At 33.7% G+C, this 24353-nt stretch overlaps 6 protein-coding genes and 1 non-coding gene across 10 annotated transcripts; 5 read left to right on the top strand and 2 right to left on the bottom strand.

The window, feature by feature from the left end:
- Positions 1 to 310: 310 nt before the first annotated feature.
- LOC135837877 (dnaJ protein homolog 1) lies at positions 311 to 2810 on the bottom strand. The gene is made up of 3 exons (XM_065353304.1): positions 2588 to 2810; positions 1334 to 2188; positions 311 to 1228 (listed from the first exon to the last, which is right to left on the bottom strand). The coding sequence occupies exons 2-3, from the start codon at positions 2165 to 2167 to the stop codon at positions 989 to 991; spliced, it is 1074 nt and encodes a 357-aa protein (XP_065209376.1). The 5' UTR covers positions 2168 to 2188; positions 2588 to 2810; the 3' UTR covers positions 311 to 988.
- Positions 2811 to 3224: 414 nt separating this feature from the next.
- RpL7A (ribosomal protein L7A) lies at positions 3225 to 5072 on the top strand. Its single transcript, XM_065353306.1, has 6 exons — positions 3225 to 3406; positions 3527 to 3668; positions 3891 to 4040; positions 4238 to 4458; positions 4644 to 4766; positions 4854 to 5072. The coding sequence occupies exons 1-6, from the start codon at positions 3383 to 3385 to the stop codon at positions 5031 to 5033; spliced, it is 840 nt and encodes a 279-aa protein (XP_065209378.1). The 5' UTR covers positions 3225 to 3382; the 3' UTR covers positions 5034 to 5072.
- LOC135838260 (small nucleolar RNA SNORD36) lies at positions 4495 to 4569 on the top strand. Its single transcript, XR_010557350.1, has one exon. It is a non-coding gene; the product is annotated as a small nucleolar RNA SNORD36 (small nucleolar RNA).
- Positions 5073 to 5783: 711 nt separating the features above from the next.
- Positions 5784 to 12942, top strand: Sc2 (trans-2,3-enoyl-CoA reductase-like Sc2). The gene is made up of 7 exons (XM_065353305.1): positions 5784 to 6199; positions 6447 to 6494; positions 11407 to 11545; positions 11630 to 11804; positions 11959 to 12175; positions 12256 to 12448; positions 12532 to 12942. Exons 1-7 carry the CDS (start codon positions 6194 to 6196, stop codon positions 12657 to 12659), a joined length of 906 nt encoding a protein of 301 aa, XP_065209377.1. The 5' UTR covers positions 5784 to 6193; the 3' UTR covers positions 12660 to 12942.
- tous (testes of unusual size) lies at positions 12806 to 20316 on the bottom strand. 2 transcript variants are annotated; one of them, XM_065353300.1, is made up of 16 exons: positions 19806 to 20316; positions 19455 to 19734; positions 19081 to 19382; positions 18880 to 19017; positions 18634 to 18811; positions 18356 to 18554; positions 18054 to 18271; positions 17763 to 17972; positions 17502 to 17684; positions 17123 to 17425; positions 16868 to 17052; positions 14392 to 14491; positions 14134 to 14315; positions 13665 to 13959; positions 13092 to 13307; positions 12806 to 12997 (listed from the first exon to the last, which is right to left on the bottom strand). In XM_065353300.1, the coding sequence occupies exons 1-16, from the start codon at positions 19997 to 19999 to the stop codon at positions 12950 to 12952; spliced, it is 3231 nt and encodes a 1076-aa protein (XP_065209372.1). In that variant the 5' UTR covers positions 20000 to 20316; the 3' UTR covers positions 12806 to 12949. The 2 variants fall into 2 exon arrangements, with proteins under 2 accessions (XP_065209372.1, XP_065209371.1); XM_065353299.1 differs by having other exon boundaries at positions 19081 to 19734.
- On the top strand, positions 20317 to 21624 carry Cks30A (Cyclin-dependent kinase subunit 30A). Its single transcript, XM_065353309.1, has 3 exons — positions 20317 to 20745; positions 20886 to 21013; positions 21096 to 21624. The coding sequence occupies exons 1-3, from the start codon at positions 20687 to 20689 to the stop codon at positions 21134 to 21136; spliced, it is 228 nt and encodes a 75-aa protein (XP_065209381.1). The 5' UTR covers positions 20317 to 20686; the 3' UTR covers positions 21137 to 21624.
- LOC135837876 (cilia- and flagella-associated protein 206-like) lies at positions 21555 to 23740 on the top strand. 3 transcript variants are annotated; one of them, XM_065353302.1, is made up of 10 exons: positions 21555 to 21674; positions 21760 to 21826; positions 21891 to 22059; positions 22130 to 22321; positions 22390 to 22548; positions 22605 to 22806; positions 22878 to 23007; positions 23092 to 23199; positions 23267 to 23416; positions 23528 to 23740. In XM_065353302.1, exons 3-10 carry the CDS (start codon positions 21891 to 21893, stop codon positions 23678 to 23680), a joined length of 1263 nt encoding a protein of 420 aa, XP_065209374.1. In that variant the 5' UTR covers positions 21555 to 21674; positions 21760 to 21826; the 3' UTR covers positions 23681 to 23740. The 3 variants fall into 3 exon arrangements, with proteins under 3 accessions (XP_065209374.1, XP_065209373.1, XP_065209375.1); XM_065353301.1 differs by lacking the exon at positions 21555 to 21674 and having other exon boundaries at positions 21696 to 21826; XM_065353303.1 differs by lacking the exons at positions 21555 to 21674; positions 23092 to 23199 and having other exon boundaries at positions 21696 to 21826.
- Positions 23741 to 24353: the final 613 nt, after the last annotated feature.

Genomic DNA, 24353 nt, shown 5'->3' with positions numbered 1-24353 from the left:
ATAGTACGTATGTTATGTACTATATTAATAATTCCACAACAGAACAGATGGTCTGTAGAGTGATGTTAAATCTAAGACAAGGCTAGACAACATGACATCATACCACCTCACTGCTTCCGCCTACTTAATTCCGTTATTACAGTTTTACAATACAAATACCGCCACAAGGTTAACCATCATCCATTGAACATTGTCGTCGTCGTCGTCGTCGCCAAATATAAAACGTCTTTGTCGCCTTTCATTTCATTTCATTTCACTCACTCGCACATTTAGCATTAGCAATAATATTAAAAAAAGAAATGAGAGTAAGTAAAAAAAAAGAAATACGATTTAATCAAAATTCATCTATACATATTTACAATAGGTACTTAGGCAATTTACACGACTTAAAACGTTAATTATTAGGAAATCGATTCGTAGCCGCGTTACGTACCCTATTTATGAAAAATCTTCAGCGACGAATCGTTCGATATATTTATGACTTCGCGCGATATATCTATGTACAAATTATTTATAGGAAAACACAACACATAAAAATGATAACGACATAAGAGAGACTTCAACGATAGGTAATATAATAATTGAAAGATGATTTAAAAAAATTATTTAACAAAAACAAAAGTCGAAAATTTTTTCACTCGTTCGTTTCACTAAAAATCTTATTATATTTTAAAAACTAATAAGCTGAAATTGATTGATTTAAAACGATGAAAAAATTTTCGATCTTAACGTTTCTAAAAAAAAAAATTATTGTAAAAATTCTGATATACTATTCGAGTCATAAATTACATCTCTAATTATTCGAGAGGGTAATAACATTGAAAAAGAAAAAAGAAGGGGGATCGAATTTATGCTCATCGAGAAGAAAATAACTTATCAAGTAGTACAAAAATTTGTATACAAACATTAAGTACAAATAAAAATAAAAAATACACGTAACTTGTTTCAGATAAATTAATATTTTCTGAACTGGAATCGTTGATTTTTCTCAATATTCGCTAGGCAGTGTATCGTATATAATATCTTTAACATTTGCCGTTAAACTATCGGGGAATTTGATGTCGAAACTGACTAGTAGATCGCCTCTTCTGTTGGGTTCTTTGGGGAAAGGTAATCCTTTGCCTTGGATTCGTTTGACCGTATTTGGTTTAATTACTTCGTTTAGTAAATTCAGTTGGATTTTTTCTCCGGATAATGTCGGTACGCTTACGATTGTGCCGCATAATGCCTGTTTAAATGAGAGAGAAGAGAAAAAACACATCGAGATTAGTACAAGAGTCAATATGAGGAATAGTGAGATAACGATAAGATGGAAGTGTCGATGATTACGTACCTGTTTTAATAATATTTTAGCTGTATATCTAATATCACTGCCTTCGCGTTTGAATAACGAATGTGGCTTATCACGGATTATAAATACAATATCGGCCGGAATTTTATTTCTCGTCTGATCTCCTTCTTTTTGGAAAGTTATCTTCGTACCAGCTTTCCAGCCCGGTTTGATGTTTATCGTGAGCACTTTATCTTCTTTACGTAAGCTGCCGTCTTGCTGCAGTACTCGTCTGGATATCTTCATTTTCTTCGTGCATCCTTTATCGATTTCCTCTAACGAAACGTACAGATCGTGTTCGATAGGCGGATCTTGTTCGCGATCTTTGGATTTATTCGGAGAGCCGTGCACGTTAAACGACTGAGATCTGAAAGCGCCACCGCCAGGGCCGCGGAAACCGCCACCCAATGCGAACGGATCGTCGATTTCCATATCGTCGTCGCTGAATCCGAACATCCTCGTGCCTCCTGTACCGCCACCCATATCGAAGAAGGCTTGAAACGGACTAGAGGTGCCGAAGAATTGAGCGAATGTGGCTCGCGGATCGCCGTGGAAAGTGTACGTGTACGAGCCACCGTGACCGGCTGAGCCGGCACCGGGACCGCCGCCGGAGCTGCCTTTTAGACCATCTTCGCCGTATTTGTCGTAGATGTCTTTTTTCTTCTTATCACTGAGCACTTCGTACGCTTCGGCTACTTCTTTGAATTTCTCCTCGGCTCCGGGCGTTTTGTTCTTATCCGGATGGTACTTTAGGGCGAGCTTACGGTAGGCTTTTTTGATCTCGTCGTCTGAAGCGTTTCGCGCGATTCCTAGTATTTGATAGAAGTCTTTTCCCATTTTGTGTTAAAACAGAACTACCTGCAATCAACATCAACGATACGAGATTAGTTAACACCAGTTTGACGAAAATTATCACTCGAGTGAAAATTTACACGTATGAAGAGGAGGTTCGGCCGTCGACTACGAATATTAATTTACAACGAAATCACATTTTGAAAACGAAACATTTAGCGGTAATTGATGGAAAACTGGAAATTTTACGAGCAACAAATGATCAACTCGAAATTACGTACACTTTTGCAACGATAACAAAACCACGAATAATTTGACAAATGTAAACAAAAAACGAAAGGTTCGTTGACGGCCAAAAAAGCTTGGAAAAAAGTGCACTTATATTTGGTCGTAGAAGGGAACTCATACGCGAAAGTTCAACGGTACGAGAGATTGAGAAATTTTCGTAGAATTACGAGTACTTACCTCATACAAATGAAAAATTGATCGAATCTTGACGAATTTGATTAGTAATCGCTGTTTTTCGTTTGATCACTTCAATAAAATAATTAACTTTCAACACGAACGTATCACTTTTCACTACTTCGCGTAAAAATTATTAATATACTGAACGGACAAACACTTTCTAGCAAACTTCACACGTACTTGATTCGAGTAGAACATGTACTGAATTTTTTTCGGTCGCATTATCATGTTTCCATTGACGATTCGCGATTCTAGAATAATCCAGAACGTCATCAAGGATATTATAAATATAGCTATATCGATGGCGATATCGAAATAATCGATTTATTTCCAAGTCGAGGATATCATAAATCTGGAAAAACGACAATTTCTCAAACTCGATGGAATTATTTCGTTTTTTTTTCAAAGTGCGGAGTGATTTATGAAATTATTTTATTTTAAAATTAATTTAAGGTGTAAATCAAGGTATATGTGGAAGCTAATTGAAAAATTTCCTCTCATTAGCTAAAAAAATGAACTTCTGTAATGAAACACGCGTGTCTTCAAATTGGTCATGACGTCATGACTACACAACATCGAGATTCCTGGCGCCATCGCGAAAGCCATCGGTGAACTATCCCCCACACTCCACACCCACAGTGAAAATTTATTCAAGTGACGTTTGAACCGTGTGTGTGGATGTCTTCATCTTCACGAGAAGAAATTTCATTTTAATTTAATTTAGTTATGGTACAGTGAAAAATATTTCACGTGTACTAATTTGTGCTTTGTTGTATCGTTGATTCCACCGTAGAAATGCCGCCCAAGTCGGATAAAAAGGTAATGTACAATATGGATTATCTTTCGTAAACAGTACACGTTTCTAACTTGGTTCCGGCATCACTCTCTCTCGTACTTAATTCCTAAGTATTACTGAATATATAACGTGTTGTTTTACAGGGTGGTAAAAAGAAGCAGCAACAGACGCTGAAAAGCAAGAAAGTTGCCCCAGCGCCTCTTCTTAAGGAAAAACCGAAGAAAGTCGAGAAACCCAAGATCGTCAATCCGTTGTTCGAAAAGAGACCGAGGCATTTTGGAATTGGTGAGTTTTCCTCAGAGTATTAGGGTTCGTAATGGTTTTGTAAACTTTGCAGTGATGTTTAAAATTTTTGAATTTCTTCACCTGATTAATCGTTAACGATTAAAAAATCATGAAGACATGTTGACACTGAGCGCACGTATTCATTTCTAATATATTGTGTTATCAAGTTGAGGTTGTGTAATGTGTGTTTGCGTTATTTTAAGCGATTGTGTTTCATTTCAGGTCAACATATCCAGCCTAAAAGAGATCTTAGTAGGTTTGTGAGATGGCCCAAATACATCAAAATCCAACGTCAAAAATCAGTACTCCAAAGAAGATTAAAAATTCCGCCACCAATCAACCAATTTTCGCATACCATCGATCGTGCATCAGGTACAACATTGTTTTTTCTACATCAGTATATTCTCACGACTACTATGATGATTTTCATTAACTCGAGTATTTGCTATCTGAGAGTGTAATGATAGAGAATTCATATCTGAGTGTTCGTGTATCATTGTCATGTATATTTTCGTACTACGTGGTATTCTGTCGAGTATTCGGTACTAATTGTATGTTTTTTTTTGCAGCAACTCAGTTATTCAAATTATTGGAAAAATACAGACCGGAAACTTCAGCCGCTAAAAAGAGACGTTTACAGGCACGTGCCGAGAAGAAAATCGAAAAGAAAGTTGACAAGCCGACTAAACGCCCGATTATTGTTCGTCAAGGAGTCAACACCGTAACGAAGCTCGTCGAGCAAAAGAAAGCTCAACTTGTAGTTATTGCTCACGATGTTGATCCTTTAGAAGTAAGCGTACTTCGGTATAATTTTCGATACTTGATCGAGCTATGATGAATTTCTATTATGTGTTGAATTACCGTGATGTTAAACATTATGAGCTTTTTAACTCTGAGCTCGCTTTCGTAATTCTTATCATAGACGTGTGTGTTTAAATTTAGCTCGAATTCTAAACAGAAAATGTTTCTTTTCAGTTGGTTTTGTTCTTACCTACATTATGTCGTAAAATGGGTGTACCTTACTGTATCGTGAAAAGTAAAGCTCGTTTGGGTCGTTTAGTTCGCCGGAAGACGTGTACAGCTGTAGCTATCACTCAAGTACGTTGGAAGATGATTTCTCTTCGGGTTTTGATTTTTTTTGTGGAACGAGTAACCGTAACGTTGACGTTGATTTTTAACTTGCAGGTCGATAATACCGACAGAACGAATTTGACGAAATTGGTTGAAACGATTAAGAACAACTTCAACGAACGGTTCGATGAATTGAGAAGACACTGGGGCGGTGGTGTTCTCGGAGCTAAATCTACTGCTCGTATTGCCAAGCAAGAAAAAGCTAAAGAACGCGAATTGGCTACTAAACAATAATGTATTCGAGATTTTTAAAAATGAAATTGTTCTTCGAAATGTATTGTTGTTTTTTTACGTTATCAGACATTCTCTTTGTATTACATTACTAAAATATTCTGTGAATTGACTAGTAGTTTTCAGTTGATTGTGGTGTTTCGATCTAAATCGAACGTATTCGACGTATCCGATGTGTTTTGAGAATATTATCTGGTGTGTGAGAGCAACTCTTCTGCGTTCATTGAAAGAGCTCAGGTGTGAGATTCTCGTAATCTGTTTCTGAAATATGAACTAGATTCATTCTGAGTGAAAGATATTTAGTTAGTTTTGTGTTGGGAATATTTCAGATGAGTTTCGAGATCGCCGAAATGCTCGAAACATACGAAACAGTCAATAGATCTTCGTATAGAATGTAATTATCTATGCTCTTGGACTATCAACGTATTGTTTTTCGAAGGTATTAGTCTTGCTCAATAATTACAAGTAGATAGAAACATTTTCATCACAGCTGAGCAAACGAATATTTCCGGTAGATTCTAACGAATGATTCCTGCGAGCTCGATCATTGAGCACCGAACGTTTATTCTGTTGAATTGAATTCGCAGAAAAGTAATAATATTCAAATTCAGAATAAATGTGATTCTATTTTTAAATTTTTTTGCAGAACTCATCAAACTTCACCGGTTTTCCTCGACAGAAAACTTCCCCCTCCATGCACCGTTATCTTTCAGTAACCGGCATATGTACGCGTCATTTGAATCGAACGTTTGTCTGATTCATTTCATGGTTGATTGTCAGATTACTTATGGTTTTTCTGCGTAACGTAGTAAAGTAAAGTAACCTCAAACGCGATTTTAGTGAAATTAATGAAAAAGACGAATACTTCATCAGTTCACAATTGAATCTGGTTTGAAAGTTATCTGCTTCTGTTTTGTTGATATCAGTCAAGTTTTTTTTCAAACTAGCTGACCTTCACAACTAAACAGCGACTTATTTCGCTTCAAAGTGTTTTGAATTATCGCTGCGTTACCACGCTTTATCGTGTACTAGTCGTCGAAACGTTCGGTTCGATTATTTCGGTAATTTGTCACCGAAAAAACACTATTCACTAGTGCGGTTCGAAATCAATGTAGATTTCGTTAATTTTACCCTGTTAATTGTTCGTTGTGTTCAGCTGTATTATGGAAGTAAGTATATCGATTTTCTATGTAAAATATTGCTGAAATTCATCGAATCGAGTTACTGCCGAAAGACGTACATGAATATTTGCTTTGGTCATCGGTTTCGGTGGTGTCAAGTCATCGTATACGACGTTATCATACTGTGGTATGATTTCATAGCGGTTTATCGAACTGGTGTATTTTTAGTAGCGTTCGTACTTCGTAGTTGAAAGAATTTGTCGAATCTAATATATTATTTTTATTCAATTTACAGATCGAAATCCTCTCAACTTCGGGTTCCAAAACTATCGGAAAATTACAAGTGAGTGTATTCTTACGATGAAGATTTCCAACTACGAGTAATTGATTATTTTTAATCTATAGTCAGCAACGTTCGTGGTCTTCGGTTTCAGTATTTTATCAATATTCGCTCTACGGGTATTTTCGCTCGGTTTCGTACGTTTACTCACCATTTGAGAATGTCGTATTATCGTAGGTATCGTAGGGTTTCAACAGACGATAAAATAATCTACCTAGCGATATTGCATTCTCGTAATTTATACTTTTTTTGACATTTATTAAAATATTATAATAGGTAGAAAAAAATTTGAAAGCTCGTTACATTCGCACTTAAAATAACCTTCAAATTTGAGAGTAATGAAACCAGTTTTAATTACCTTATATGTAAAAGATTAGCCGAAAACCTGTTGTGTTATGTGTAGTTATGGGTTAAAGTAAACTAATATTAATTGCTCGTAATCGTGCTCGTAATTATGTTTTAAAAGTTCCAAATTTTTTCCACGTGATTTTACTACGTCTACGGTATGGTTCCTTATTGCAAGTGACAGATCGGTGAATTGATTTGTGTAGTATGTACTTGGGTGAATATTAAGTGATGGTAATGATATAATCGAATGTGCATTACCAATTACCAATTACGTAAAGTGTATCAAGGGCTATTGTATGTTAATGATCTGGAAAAGTTAATATGTTTTTATGTACATTTCTCTCTGTCTCTATCATGGTGTACTGGTCAAGTTGTTTTTATACGTTATGAAGGAGTGATGTATTTGGACAGTTTGAACGGATTTCCGTGTTGAGTTTTTTCGAATTTGAGGATTTTTTTGATCAGGAAGTGACGTCTTTGAGCTTGTTGGGGAATGCCAAACACGGAGGGAGCGAGGGACTGAAGAAACGTTTATATGGTTTGAATTATTCAAAATTGTATTGCATTTTTTTGACGTTGAATAATAATTTATTTCATAAAATGAAGGGTTGAAGCTTTTTGAACGAAGAACAATATTGAAATTTGAAATCCAAATGGGCTCTGTTTTGTCTGATGAAATATTGAACAAAAATGTATTGAAGGCTAAGGAGCAGTAAGGAACAGTATCACTGATCAAGTGATCAGGATCAGAAATTGGTTGCAAAAACGATGAAATACCAAAGATCAAAGATCCGAATGAGGATGCCAGCTTGCATTTAAGGTACCTTATTTGTGATTGGTGAGTGATAAGAACGTAACCAATCAGATTGAAGATTGATTAGTTCATTATCACTCACCAATCAGACGCCGCGCCGGTTGACATCTCCATCTCCAATTTTCAATTTTTGATTGGTTTTGTTTTAAATGCCTCACCGATCAGATATCAGATGCATGCAGGATCTACATCGATATTTTCTACGTCAGACCTTCGACCTCGACTTTCATTAGCTTCTCTCTAATCGTGATATTCGTGATATGAAAAAAAGTTGAATAGTTGATCATTGATCAAGTTGGCTCTACCGTCTCATTTTATGGAAGTGTTGAAATTTTTTCAAGCTTCGTCCAATTTACTAAAAAAAAAAAAAAAAAAAAAAAAAACATGGAAAATTTTATTATTTTTTTCATAATGTTTCTCAGTACCATACCTCTAACAATTACTTTCTGTATTACTAAAATGTATGAACCTGTTATTCATGATCAGCCATAAGTTACCTACTCGATTTTGTTTGCACTTTTTGTTCACTTCGTTAAGCAAACAAGGTCGTCATAGGAGTTGTTAACTTAACGAATAAATGTCAGCATTTTATTTAAATTTATTATTTAGGTATTTTATGGAATTTATTTTGAAAAGCAGGTTGTTGTAGTTTAATAAAAAATGGTTTTATTTATTATGTATAACGTTAATAATCTTCCAAGACAATACGTTATCCTTGAAGGGACAGTTTCAGTGTAAATTTCAATTTTCATTAATTATGTTTTTTTTTTTACTTTTGTGTGTTCATTTTTAATATGTTTATTTTTATACTTTCTACGCCATTTTTGACAAATTTTACTGAAACTCTGAAATTTTATCAGTTGTTGATGATTTATTGAGTTTTGAAATCCACGAGCCCTGAAATTTTCCAACTAAAAACTTCAAAATGAGCAGAAAACAACAAAGAAAAATTGAATTTGAAATTGAAAGTCTTTTCATATGCAAACAAATCCACGTAATGAGAAATTGAAAAGTTGAAGTGGCTCCCCTTCACTCCCTCCCTCCCTCCCTCCTTCCCTCCCACCTCTATTTTTGAGTAGAAATGAACTGTTGTAGAATTATTTAAAATTGTCTGTCGTCCTGTCGATCTATGAAAATGGGTTAGAATTTTGTGAAAGATTCAAATATTTCTATCAAAACTTTTTAAAAACATTTTTGAAGAATTATGAGCCCAAAAATTTTAGTTCTGATTATAACGTTTCTTTGAGCATTTTTGAAGAATTTTGAGCCCAAAAAATTGATAATGTTTTTCAGAAATTCTGAAAAAGGTCACACGTGTGACCTATTCAAATGAGTCGAAATTTCGACAGAAGATCAACAATTTCTATCAACATTTTTTTAAAACATTTTTGAAGAATTTTGAGACATAAATTGAGCCCAGATTGATTTTTTAGAAATAAGTCATGTCAGTCAGGTATTAAAATGAGTTGAAATTTGGCGATGAATTCAAAAATTTCAATAATTTTGTTTTTTGAGCATTTTGGAAGAATTTTGAGCTCAGAATTGACTCATGAATTTTGAGATTTTTGAAAAAGTGTATCATGCGATTTATCAAAATGGGTTAAAATTTCGTTTCAATTTTTTGGGGATGTTCTTTGAAAATTTTGAGCCCAAAATTAGACCTAGGGTTTTTGAAAAAAGTGTCATGTGACCTATTGAAAATGAGTTGAAATTTCGACAGAGCTGACAGAAGGTCGAAAATTTTCGGTAGAACTATTTTTGAATAATTTCAAGCCCAAAATTGACTCATGAATTTTGAGATTTTTGAAAAAGTGTGTCATGCAACCTATCAAAATGGCTTGACATTTTTTTTTTCAACTTTTTGAAAAATTTTGAGCCTAAAATTAGGGAAACCTGAACGTTTGGAGTTTTTGAAAAACAAAATGGCTTAAAGTTTTGTGAGAAATACAAATGTTTCAACGATAATGTTTTTTAAGGATTTTTGGAGAATTTTGAGTCCAAAATTGAGCCATGATTTTTGGAATTTTTGAAAAAGGTAGATTTGATCCGTTGAAATGAGTTGAAATTTCAATATAGAATCGATAATTTTCAGCCAAAATTTTTCTGGACATTTTTGAAAAATTGTGAATCTCAAAGTTGGGTAAAAATTCCAGCAAAAAATTGAACATTTCTATCGAAACTTTGATCCATCAAAATGAGTTGAAATAAAATTACAATATAAAATCGAAAATTTTCTGCCAAAATTTTTCTGGACATTTTTGAAAAATTTGGAATTTCAAAATTGGGTAAAAATTCCAGCGAAAAATTGAAAATTTCTATCAAAACTTTTTTCAGCTATTTTGGAGAATTTTGAGTCCAAAATTAAGTCATTATTTTATAGAATTTTTGAAAAAGGTATACGATTTGATTTGATCCTTCAAAATGAGTTGAAATATCAATATAAAATTGAAAATTTTTCTGAACATTTTTGAAAAATTGTGAATCTAGAATTGGGTAAAACTTCCAGCAGAAAATTGAAAATTTTTATCAAAACTTTTTTCAGCTTTTTTGGAGAATTTTGAGTCCAAAATTGAGTCATGATTTTTAGAATTTTTGAAAAAGGTACGATTGATCCATCAAAATGATTTGAAATTTCAATAAAAAATCAAAAATTTTCTGCCAAAATTTTTCTGGACATTTTTGAAAAATTGTAAATCTCAAAGTTGGGTAAAAATTCCAGCAAAAAATTGAAAATTTCTATCAAAACTTTTTTCAGCTTTTTTGAAGAGTTTTGAGTCCAAAATTGAGTCATTATTTTATAGAATTTTTGAAAAAGGTACGATTGATCCATCAAAATGATTTGAAATTTCAATGCAAAATCAAAAATTTTCTGTCAAAATTTTTCTGGTTATTGAATCTAAAATTGGGTAAAAATTCCAGCAAAAAATTGAAAATTTCTATCAAAACTTTTTTCAGCTTTTTTTGATGAATTTTAAGTCCAAAATTGAGACATGATTTTTAGAATTTTTGAAAAAAGTACGATTTGATCCATCACAATGTACTTTCTATATAAAATCGAAAATTTTCTGCCAAAATTTTTCTGGACATTTTTGAAAAATTTGGAATTTCTAAATTGGGTAACAATTCCAGCAAAAAATTGAAAATTTCTATCAAAACTTTTTTCAGCTTTTTTGAAGAATTTCAAGCCCTAAATTGAGTCATTATTTTATAGAATTTTTTGAAAAAAGTAGGTACGATTTGATTCATCAAAATAAGTTGGAATTTCTATATAAAATCAAAAATTTTCTGCCAAAATTTTTTTGGTCATTTTTGAAAAATTATGAATTTAAAATTGGGTAAAAATTCCAGCAAAAAATTGAAAATTTCTATCAATACTTTTTTCAGATTTTTTGGAGAATTTTGAGCCCAAATTTAGTTGATTTTCCAGCTCAACGTTAATTTCAGGCTGAAAATTCATCAAAAGTGTCCAAATAGGTATCGATTAATATTTTTGTATTTCTGTCAAAAATCCTCAAAATCATTATGCAATTTTCAAAATACGCCTGATTTATCTTTTTTAATCCATAAGTACTATCTTCAAAAAGCCAACTGAAATTTTTGTCAGCTAATTTTGATTTCTAGAGCACTTTTGCAAGGTGCATCGAAGTTTAATAACCGGTTATATTGATATGAAGTGACCTTGAAACCAATTCATAACATCTTTTTGATGTTCATCGATCACTAATCTGTTTGAATTTTTATTTTGATCCACAGTTGGAAGAATCATCCACCATAAACGATGTGAAAAAAGGAGTATACCGATTAAAGAAATTACTCTACCCTGATCGACAATCAGTTCGATTGGAAGCGAGAGGAAAAACATTGAAAGATTCAGATACCTTGAAAAGTCTAGGTAAGTCATTCTTCTTCAAAATCTCCAAATATATACGAACTATTTCACGTATACCTAATCTATATTTTAATCTGTTGTTTTCAGGATTAAAAAATGGTTCAAAACTATACATCAAAGATCTCGGACCTCAAATCGGCTGGTCAACGGTATTCTTATGCGAATACGCCGGACCTTTATTCACCTATTTATTATTCTACATTAGACCGTCGTTGATTTACGGATCAGGAGCTGATGCCAAACCTTACGCAGATGTAGTTCAGTAAGTTTTCACCATTATGAATGTCATCTTTATATAACCTTATTATTTATCGAAATTGGCGAATTACGCTTCTTAACGAGAGATAATGATGTATTATCACATTTTTTCACGCGTATTGGCGCATATTAATGGATATAATTACTACGTTTTACAGCATAGCTGCGATTTGCTGGTCGATACATTATGCCAAGAGATTATACGAAACAGTATTCGTACATAGGTTTTCGCATTCCACTATGCCTATTATGAATTTATTCAAAAATTGTTCCTATTATTGGGGATTCGCCGCCTATGTATCGTATCACGTTAACCATCCTTTGTACACGGCCCCTTGCTCTTGCATTAGCTACATCGGATTGGGTATTTTCACGGTATGGATCACGGATTTTCAACTAAGCGACAACGTAGGGTAGATGGAATTTTCTCTCGAGTAATCTTGTATTTTGTACAGCTCTGCGAACTTGGCAATTTGAGTATTCACTTGGCTTTGAGAGATTTACGTCCTCCTGGCACCAAAGAAAGACGTATACCGGTCGTTACCTCCAATCCGTTCACAGCTTTGTTCGATTACGTCTCTTGTCCAAATTACTTCTACGAAGTCGGTAGCTGGCTCGGTTTTACAGTGATGACTGCTACTTTACCAGGTCAGTTCTCACTTATACCTAAACATAGGTGGACAATTTACTGGTAAAATGACCAAATTAAAAAAAAAATTATAATTTTTCAGCTGCTCTGTTCACTTTGGCCGGTATGTATCAAATGTCAGTCTGGGCTTTGGGCAAACACCGCAATTACAAAAAGGAATTCTCCAACTACCCGAAACAAAGAAAGGCCATCGTTCCTTTCGTCTTGTAATTAGTCGTAATGTAAGTTGCATTTTTTGCCTTCGTATTCAGAGGTGTTTTTTTTTTGGCGAGTGTGCGAGTGTGTTTCAGTATACCTATAATTAATTTAATAATTTCTTTTTTCTTTTACCTTTTGTTTTTCAATCTCATATTCGAGCAAAAAAGAGTGTTTTTCAATGAAACGAGTGGCTTTATTTAGATTTTTTTTTTGTAAATTTCTAATTGTAATGTTTTTGTAAAAATGGTGTGATGACTAAAAAAAAAAAAAAATATACACGGAGTGTTTTACGTTTCGCCGTTTTACTGACCCGCTTCTTTATCTGCTGTAGTGTATTTTGATAATAATTCCTGCAAATGAGATAGGTGTTCAGTAATTACATATAACCGATTAAGTTGGAGTTGAAGGATTGGAGTTTTGGCGAATTTTAATTTAAATACTAACTTTAACTTGTTTTTTTAATTCGATTGGATTTTGTATTAGGTCTTTAAGGTGGTAGATTTCGTTCTTCATGCTTTCAATTTGCTGTCTGACGATTTGTAACTTTGAAATGTCCATTTGCATGAGGGATTCTTTTCCTCGAAGTTTGGTGGTTAAATGGAGTATTTGGTTTTGTAGCTTTATCTTATCTTTTTCTTCTTTTTTTATGGTTTTTTCCAACTGTAACATACGTGTTTATTTTTACTATGTTTTCAAAATTATGATAATGTCAATATGAAAAATGAGATAACGTTCGTAGAAAATTCTAAACCGAGTGACCTTTAAAAATATTTTGAAAAAAAGAAAATAATATCATTTATAATCAGTGGTGGAAAACTGAAACTGGAACAAGAAAATTGAAACTAAAAATGAAACTGAAATTGAAATGAGTAAAACTGAGACTGAAAAGAAGCAAGACTAAAATTTAAGTACCCAGTTCATCTTTTCTCAAAATTCCTAAAACATTACGAAAATTGAAACTGAAACTAAAATGTAAAATGTTTGCCATCACTGCCCATATTACATGTATAAATTCACCTCATGAATCTCTCTAGATTTCAGTTCCAATTGGTGATCATTCGACTGAATTTGTTTCTCTAGTAAATTGATATTGGTATCGAGATTGGATTTAGAATGAGCCATTTCTTTGAGATTTTTACGTAATTCTGCGATATGTTTTTTCTCTTGTTCGATGTTATCAATTTTATCTTGAATTATTTTCTTCAAGTTTACTATTTGATTGAGCGATTCGGAGTGTTTTTGCTTCAAATTGTCGTATTCGGTTTCGGAAGCCATTTTACTGCTTTTGAAGTCTTCTTTTTCCTTTTGAAGCCTGTAAAAATGTAAAAAAAATTGCTCATCTAGATACTTTCAAGTTCATTATCATTTACAAACGAGAAGGGAAATTGAAGGTCTGATCAGATCCAAACTTTGATCAGGCTGATCGCAGATTTAATCAGATTTGACACTATCATTTCGTTAATGTTTTCTTCCAGGATAAACTTACATCGCTAATTTCTTTTTAGTAATTCCCAGTTCGGTCTCGAGATTAGATGTCTTTGTTTTTTCTGCTTTCAATTGAGACTCGTAGTTTGCCTTCAAGTCGTCGATATCTGATGAGAATTTCCCTTGCAAGTTTGATAAAGTTTCTCGATGATTTCGTGTTTCGACGTCCAAAGTGCTTTGAAGCTGAAAAAGTTACAGGTTATGAGGTGTAATAATTATAATGTGCCTAGGTTGCTATATATTTTCAAATTAGACGTACTTGGATCAGAGCTTTTTTCGAATCGTCAATTTCCTTGGTAAATTGAGTTTTCTGTGATTCTTTTTCAGTATCTTGAGTTTGCTTCAAGGTTGCTAGTTCCCTTCGAAAAAATATAGAAAAATTCAAAGAGATCAAATAGAGATGACCTTGACTGAATATTTAGTTTTTTTCAGATTTTTAAGAGGGAGGAATGGGAAGCTGAAATTTGGCACAAACATTGGGATAGTTCTTATTTACATATGCTCATAAAAAAAAGTTTGGAATTTTTTTTTATCGCCACATCCCTAATCCAAGTTGTTGATTTTTATTTTCTCAAAATGTTCGAAAATAATTTCAGATCTCCCCCTCCCCCTCCCCCTGAAAATGAAATTCGGAGGTGATCCTCCCAATGTACTGTGAAAATTTGGACCGTCTAAGTCAATTTGAAGGAGCTACAGGGTGTTCTAAAAGTTGAAAAAAAAACTTGAAAATAGCTTAAAATCCACTTTTCTTATCCTGGAGAAGGGTCAAATGGGTTTGGAAGACTGAAACCAGCAAGAGGCACATGGGGTACATCCTCCCAATGTACTGTGAAAATTTGGACCCTCTAGGTCAATTTGAAGGAGCTACAGGGTGTTCTAAAAGTTGGGGGGAAAAACTTGAAAATAGCTGAAAATCCACTTTTCTTATCCTGGAGAAGGGTCAAATGGGTTTGGAAGACTGAAACCAGCAAGAGGCGCTTCTGATACATTCTCCCAATGTACTGTGAAAATTTGGACCCTCTAGGTCAATTTGAAGGGGCTGTAGGCTTTTCTAAAGGTCGAAAAACGTGTAAAATAGCCAAAACAATCCACTTTTTTGACTCTGGAGAGGGGTTGAATCCTGCAAAAGGCACTTTGGGTACATCCTTCCAATAAACTGTGAAAATTTGGACCCTCTAGGTCAATTTGGAGGGGCAGTAGGCTCGCCTAAAGGTCAAAAAAAAGTAAAATAGCCAAAAATTCCACTTTTTTGACCCTGGAGAGGGGTCAAGTAGGATTGGAAGGTTGAAACCTGCAAAATACAAACTCACGTGGCACCATCTCATTGTATGCTGGACATTGAGGCTCCTTTGGTCGTTTTTAAGAGTGAGGTGGGGTCAAAAATAGGATCAGAATCAGGTTTTTTCCATCTTAAATGGGACGTGGATGACCTAGGATGCTGAAATTTGGATATGTTGTTCACAATGGCGGTACTCACCAATGGTATGAATTTGAACTCTTTTCATCAATTTGGAGCTAACTTATGCTTCTTCAAATAAATGACCTTTCTGTAATTTTCAACCTCAACCTTTCCCAAGAAAAAATATTGTGAATCAGTACCTAAGCACCTTTCTAAGAAAGTTTGGAAAACTTAAGTCATTGAAAATGTTTGCAAATTTTGAATTTTCATGTTTTTCAATCATTTTCAATTTTCAAATTTTTGTGTTGGAATTTACAGAATTTCTCTTAAGTAATCTTTTCCTGGTCCTGTGCAAAGATCCCAAACTTGAAAAAAACAAACAGACAAAAATTTGAATACAGGATTTTTTGGAAGTGAGGGGGGGGGGTGAAGTTTTTCTTCTAAAAAAAAAAAAAAAAAAAACAGAAAAACAGGAGTTATTCAGAAAAATTTTATAATTTTTATCTCAGAAATTGAAATTTATAGAAATTATTCGTCCAAATTTGATTTTTCTGATTCTTTTTTTGAGGGGGGGGGGGAGTTTTGTGTTAGAATTTACAGAGTTTCTCTAAATCTTTTCCTGTTCCTGTGCAAAGACCTCAAACTTGAAAAATAACAAACAGACAAAATTTTGAATACAGAATTTTTTTGAAAGGAGAAATGAAGTTTTTTTTCTAAAAAAAAAAAACAGGAGTTATTCAGAAAAATTTTATCATTTTTTGATTATTATGTCAAAAATTGAAATTTATAGAAATTATTCGTCCAAATTTGATTTTTCTGATTCTTTTTTTTTAGGGGGGAGGGGGGGTTGTGTTAGGATTCACAGAATTTCTCTAAATCTTTTCCTGGTCCTGTGCAAAGACCCCAAACTTGAAAAAAACAAACAGACAAAAATTTGAATACAGAATTTTTTTTGAGAGGAGAAATAAAGTTTTTTTTAATTTAAAAAAAAAACCAGGAGTTATTCAGAAAAATTTTATCATTTTTATGTCAAAAATTGAAAATAGAAATTATTCGTCCAAATTTGATTTTTCCAATTCTTTTTTTTTGGGGGGGGGGGGGGGGAGGCGCGAAAAAAAACTTTCTGTTGAAAAAGGGATCTTTCGAACGAGTTTTGATGCAAAAATTTGAAATTAGAAAAAAATTTCCAGTGACTCTCTGTTTAATTCAATTTAATTTTTTTTTTAATTTTTAGCTTGAATTTTCTGGGGGCTAAAGGAGTAAAAAAAAAATGGGCATACATTTCCGCGTCGAAACTATAAAACTGAATATGCTGAGTCATCATTTTTTTACCTACTTTTCGTAACGATTCTTCATCTTATCCATTTCGTCTTTCAATAAATCGTATTTCTGAAACTCGTACAGCAGTTTGTTATTAAAATTCGAATCTAATTTATCCATTTCCATCGTATGCGTTTGTCTCATTTGAGTTATATCCAAATGGATCCTATTCAATTCCATGGAATGTTCTTTTTCCAAAGTCTATAAACAAATTTTAGTAACCCGAATGACCTCTCAGAACTCAGAAGAAGAGATTTCCTTCAATAGTTACCTTGATTCTTTTTTTCAAATTTTTCACTATACTCGAATTGTTTTCTTCTAAAAGCTGTATTTTTTCAGTATAGGAACTTTCTAAACGTTTTATTTCGAAAGTGTGTTCTGCCGCCATCTCGTGTATTCTGCTTTCGAGGTGGTATAGGTTTTGATTCTTTTCGGCTAATTCGTCTACGTTGATTAGAATCTCTTTGAAGTAGTTATCGCTGGGTTGGCCCATATTTGGTACGATATCCCAAATACAAACTGTGCCGTCGATTCCACACGAGACGAATGTTTGTTCTTTGTTCATAATGCAGAACTGTAAAGAAAGGTTAACATTTTGTGAACGTTGCGAACTGATTGAACAGTAATGATTAAGTAGGTACACGACGTACTTGTTTCACTGATTTATTATGCATCGAGTAAAAGCTGAATTCTGGCTCTTCGTTGATGGGATACTTGAGCGAAATAATTATACCGTTTTTACCGGATAACAGTAAACAATTAGCACTTGGAATAAAAGTAATAGCGTCCAAGGTCGTTGAATTTTCGTGATTCAGATTCGTATTGAGAGTTAGCTATATGGAAAGAGGAAATTCGCGATTTCAAAATACACAATTTCCTAAAATAATAATTCATATTCTATTCCTTAATACCTTAACGTCGGTAATTTCTCTAATACTTCCATCATTTGCAATGCAAACGGTTTTTTTATCATCTAACGCGATCAGTCCTTTGATTTCCACCTCTTGCATAACTACATCCGATATCCTAGTATTCTTTTCAATGCTCCATTGATAAACAGCTCCGTTCGTGCTGCTAGTGTGCAATACGAGATCATTGTAGGACCATTTTAAAGATGTAATCTGTAACGATATTCGTGTAAGTTTCGTAAAGAGACGTGTATATTTTCTGTATAGGTTTCGTTGTAATATTATTAAAATCACCTGCTGATAATGACCTTGAAAAGAAAACAACTTGTGGAAAGTTATCGAAGAAAATACGACGATATCGTAGTCGCATTCTGTAGCAAATAAATGACCGTTGTTGCTGAATGACAAAATGTGACATTGACGAATATCAAATTCGCGATAAGTTTGCAATTCGTTGATTAAAACGAGGAAAAATCTGACTTTATCGGAAAATCCAATCAACGCGTAGAGCCCTACAAAAAAAAAAAAATAACAGGAAGTAGAATTCGAACGATCGTATAGGTACCTAAAATGTATCTAAATTTGAAATTAGTTACCGGTAGGATGTAAAGAAATACATTTAACGTCTTCGATGAAAGTCTGATTTAGTAATAATTTCATCGTAGCGTAATTCCAGATTCTAACAGAATTATCGTATTCGCCACAAGTCATAAATATAGGTTTCCATAAACAAGTACTCAGGCCAGCAACCGGACCATGATGCAGTGGTTCCTCAAACACGTCGAATTCTTGTACCTAAATGAATTAAATTATACTTCCACCGGTTCATACGACGTGTAATTAGGTACTCATCTTACATAGGTTGTAACCTTGCCTCTGAGTCTTTATTGCCTTGTAAATCAGCCCAGTATATTTGCGATCGATTCGTCGTACAGAGTAGTTTGGTTCCATCGAGATTGATACCTATGCAATGTATGTAATAAAGCTGGTCGTAATCTGCATCGTGACATAGGACGTCTTTTTTAATTACGAACGTCGTTGATCTTTTGTAACTGGAAATGATAATTCAATTATTCGATTGTTGAATTCATTGTTGAACCTGTAATCTTTTTGTATTGACCTTGTTTTGCTAGTTTTTTCAAAATACACCACTTGCCCCGGTTTCTGAGAGTACAAGAAGCCTGAATTTATCGCCACTAAGCATCGTACTTCCTGATCTTTTTTCTCCGGTTCTTTAGTTGTGATGAACTTACTAGCTCTGTAAAATAACAACGATAAGTATACGAATTTATCGAGTAGGTATTCGAGCAGAATTACGAACGTTCTACTAAAAGTCTTCACCGGTTCTTTTTTACTTTCAACGGTGGTTACAATATTGATTTCGTTGATATCGTTTATGTTATATACTCCATTTAAATCACCAGACTGAACGATGATTACTTTACCATCCTTGCAACTGGCTAAAACTCGATCGTCGGTGAGCCAGCAAACTGATAGTATGGAAAAATTCTGAGCTTTTTGAAACCCATATTGTCTCCATACGTTTTCAGACATGCTGAGTAATCGAAATAAGCTAACTCCTACGAAGACTACGATCGTAGCGTCTTTAGGATTAACAGCCATCTGTGAAATGAATCTAACTGTAATATTGAAATTGTGTTTCTGGTTTTCGATATTGTTAGGTAGGTAAGTTACATCTGTAACAGGACCAGGTGTACTAGGAGGATTATTTGCTTTAGCTTGACTTTCGATTTTACCACTTTGCCAATTGTAATAATACATTATGTAATCGGGACCTCCGGTAAGTGCTGCGATGTGTACTCCATCGTGGGTAAAAATCAAACGCATGAATTCTCTGGTGTTTACTTCGAACGGAATCCCCAGCACTGTTTTCCTTTGCAAGGTTTCCAAGTCGTAGACGAATATTCTAGGTTTTTCACCTATATCTCCTTTTTCAGCTACTGCGATGCATTTCCTACACGAACGAGACATTGAATTGTAATTTGAAAGGAGAGAATGAAATATACGAATGAAATATTGATTTACTTCTTCAGAGAAACAGATATCACGGAGATTTCTTTTTCGGAGCTGGGAAAGTTGATGTAGCGCTGAGTTTTTTCTCGGTGATTGTGTATTGTTATGACACCTCCGGCAGGGTAGAGAATTTCTTCGTCTGATATGAAGTGTGCGTTTTTCTTGATACTGGTGTTTAGACCGAAAAACATACGAGATTTTAACATGGTAATAATAAATTATTAGTGAAGATTTGAGATAGGTTGGACGCTGGATGTGTTTCGATGCTCCATGGAAACGGATAAACGTCAACGTAAGTGTTTGGAAATGGAGGTTTGATGAAAAATATTCTTGTTTTTAGATTCCATTACGTTAATTTCGGTTCAAAATGTTGGTTGATCGATTCTAAAATTAATTCAGACAAAAAAATACTGAAATCAATTTAATTTTCATTAATTTTGCACCTCACCACGAAATTATAAAACTGAAAAGTGATAAATAGCGCGAAAATTTCTAAAAAACACGACAATCATCCGAAAAGTCAAAGAATCCATTCGCAAAAGTTGTGTAGTTCTTGGTAATTCCGCTAGGAGCGCTAGTTGTGGATGAAGAAAAACTGTAGTTCTGAAATAAATCTTTAGAGTGCGCTAGCTAAGTTTTTCTGTGATGCTGCCTAAAACGTCGAACACAAAAAGCCCATAAGCTTGTTTGAAATTCGCGCGAAATAAAAAAATCCATTTCAGCGTCGATCGTTGAATACAAAAGTGGTTACAATAATTTTAAAAATATTAATCGAATTAGCGTTAAAATAATTATAAAGTTTGTTAAATACGTTCATCTATAACTAATACGCGTCCCGCATCGGGTTACCATATATCGCAACATTCCGTAATTTCCAACAGTACGATTTCAAGATGTCTCACAAGGAGTTCTACTATTCACCGAAATACTACGATGATAAATACGAATACAGGTATGATTCCTTCTATTATCACGATAATATCATATCATTAGTTCGAAGTATACTTCTTCAGATTTCAATGGAATAGTCCGCAACCATTTTAATTTCAATACGTTATGTATTAACAATGCTCAATTCATCGCGTTTTTCAGACATGTTGTTTTACCTAAAGAAATCGCTAGACTCGTATCGAAAACTGAACTGATGTCTGAAGCTGAATGGCGAGCAATAGGTGTTCAAATGAGTCCAGGATGGGTCCATTACATGATTCACAGACCAGGTGAGTTCTTTTACCTAGTCTTTTCCTCATTTGAAGGGTCTATATCGCGCAAAACTACAACCCTGTCGTTTTATCATTTCAGAGCCCCATATTTTATTGTTCAAAAGACCGGTCACGAAGTAATTCCGCATCAGCTGTGTCGTTTTTCTATTTATAATTATTAAGAGAGGCTGTATACGATGAACTTAAGATAAACAGAAACAAACGCTTAATAGGTCGATTGCCTAAATTACGGGGTAATTTTTTATAATCATATTTTTATACCTATCGTACGTTTATGCTATAGAAACTCTTATTTTATCGTTTCATTTTAAATTGCGTTCTTCCAATCTCTTACCAGGATGAAAATTTTCGTTTTTATCCCCGATCTGTGTTAATATACCTACTACTTCGTTTTAAAATAATTTATGGTCCTTTTTTTTTTTAGTCGATTATTGAGATAACGTTATTGGTAAAATTTTTCTAAGACGTGTAAAATAATTGGTAATACTTTTTTTTTATACTAGGTATGTTTTAAACATTTAAATTTGTAAATAATTGTATTTTGTCTAGTAGTAGCTTTGATAAGCGAAGTGAGTTCTTGTTTTAATAAATTTCTTGTCTATTTATAATCCTACGGTTGTTTATTTCGTTTCCTTAGAGATACCGATGCGTTGAAATGGTAAATTTTGTATTGTTCGGCAATTTCTGATTTAGGTTTTCAAAATGAATAATTTATCTGAAAGTTTATTCTCTTCGATTTGCAGAAGTATTAAAAAAGAATGCATTATTAAATCTAATACAATTCCTCACGATCGTGTGTTATTCTATTTGGTAAGTAATAGCTCCATTGTTGATTTCTATTTCGCCCTTTTAATGGTAATTTTTCGTTCAACAGATGAAATTATTCACCTTGGCGGCTCCTCGCGTTCGAGAAGATGAAAATGATACGAAGAAGTACGCAGAGTTCATCATCGATAAGATTTCCAGTTTCTTGATGTCGAATCATGTTTCAATGGTGACGATTGAGATTCAAATTTACTTCGACGATCACCATATTTCAAAAGGTAACTCATTTCACTGACTTGTATTATCTGAAATTGAATTTATTCATACCGTAGGCCTGTTTTATTACAGAAGCTGTGCTGGAAAAACGTCAACAAATCGTCCAACTGACCACCGATGGCTTTCTGCAACATATTCTACAGAAACGAATTACTAAAAATAAAGAAGACTCGGATCAGCTGTACCATCTCATCTCGTGTTATATTGTTTTATTCAGCGGCGCTGGAGATCCTACCGATGATGAAGTTCTGAAGGAAACTACCGGTAATACTCTCTTATCCATCTTCCGATATGAATTCAAATTAGCCTAATATTATTTGTTCGATTGGTAGTTGCTTTGAAGAGTATTTTGTCTACGAAAGAACTCGTACGATTTGCTTCGAAAGCTAATTCGGTCAAAGAAGTCCAGTTAGGTGATGTTTGCAGTATCGTTACCGGTATTAGAATTTTCAATCAAGATAGTGCTAAAAAATCGGCCAACGAAAGCGAACGTTAGTACAGTTGGTTTTTCAAATCGAGCACAATCGATTGATTTTTTTCTGTGTAGTATTTTCTCCTTTGCAGAAAGCTTTGCAAAAATGTAATAATTTTCTGGAAGGTAAATCGCGTGAAATGGAGGAACGATCTGAACGTTTGATTAAGATTTGCTTGCTTTATCGTGACTCTTCGAGCGAAGATCGAAATATCGAAGAAATTAATAAAATAAAAGCCTACGTTGTATTATTACAACAAATACTCTTCTTTTTTCGGTATATTTTTTAAAAAATTGGTTTGTTTGGAGTTTAAGAAGATGAATTAAAATTTAACGTAATTGTTTCAGAATACTGATCCAAGAGTGTCACATGTTGAATGAGGAATTTCAAGAATGCTGCGTTATCTTGGATCAAAGATTGACTCGTGTTCGGAAAACTGTCAAAAGCAGAACAGCGATTCCTGTAGTTGAAATTTACGTAGGTTTTTTCGTATATTTATGATCTTTATTTCGTCTAATTGATTCGGACGTTCTTCGATGACGAATTGATGTAATTTCACAGCCTCAATTCAAAGATATTTCATTATCGTGCGATAAATTGCAAGAAATATCGATCGTATTGAACCATTTATCAGATTTAGTGTACGATATTTGTGAAATTTTCGATAAAGTGAGATTTACGAATGTTCTAAAACACTCAGATTCGAATACTAAACTAATTAATTTGCTTTTGATAGGTTTCAGAGCCAAATTTGGAGAATTGGTCACCGGAAATGAAATTAAGTCTGTCAAATCAAACTAGTAAAGATGTAATATCTGTCGAGAATCGAGACTGTACACTAATCACGTCTGAAAACGCAGATGATTTTTATAACATACTCGTTGAAGTGATTACTTACTTGGCATATGTTGTTATTGTTGTAACATATGTGTTTCGATGTGTTTTATTTTTAATTTTAGATAACACTACTTTTGACTATTGCTTTTGTTTCATGTAGTACAACGGATACTGTGTTGTAACGTTCGTAGAAGAGGAAGGAATTGTGACACCTGGCATAAAAGAATACGGATTAATTAAATACAAAGATAAGCATTATTGTTTCTCTACTACTGTCAACGCTAGCAAGTTTTGTCTCCGCCCTGAAAAGTAATTATTGCTCGATTGTTGAGAAATTGGCATCATCGCTTCGAATAAATTACACATTGCGATCGATTGTATTAATTATTAAACACGCTTCAATTACAAAAGAAGTAAAGAAATTAGTTAGATTTTGAATTAGTATGAAATAGGTTCCTCTCGTATCGAGATTAGAAAAAGGTAAGTCGAGTCGAATAAAAAAAGTTCACTTTATTTAGAAATTACTCGCAGTTTAATTACTACATTGAAGAAAATAGTCCAACAGTTGATTATTAATTGATCAGCGATCAAGACAAAACTCAAATTTGAGGTAAGTGACTTTAAATTTACCGAATACAACGTTCACTCGAGCTTAAAACACAAGTTGATATCAAATCATACGCTTAACATCGTTATTCTAACATCAAATAATTCATTTAGCGCTAAAATAAACATCACCATTGAATTCCCCGTATTCAAAAACCCCTATTTCGACATTTTCTGCGAAAAAATTCGTCGCTAAATCGATAAATTCGTAAATTTCCGATGAAAAAATATCCGAAATTAATTTTTAAATAAACGTCTAGCGCCATCTATCGGAATATCAACGAACTACGGCGTTCTGTGTGTAAAATTCGAAGCAGCGCTGTCTGTTCCTCTGGTGTAGAAAACAAGAACTTCTTTTGTTCTCCTCGAAAAAGCAAAGC

Source organism: Planococcus citri, chromosome 2, assembly GCF_950023065.1.
Source record: "Planococcus citri chromosome 2, ihPlaCitr1.1, whole genome shotgun sequence".
NCBI classification, from domain to species: Eukaryota; Metazoa; Arthropoda; class Insecta; order Hemiptera; family Pseudococcidae; genus Planococcus; species Planococcus citri.
The sequence above is the reverse complement of the archived record's forward strand: the minus strand, read 5'-3'. Positions and strand labels throughout refer to the sequence as shown.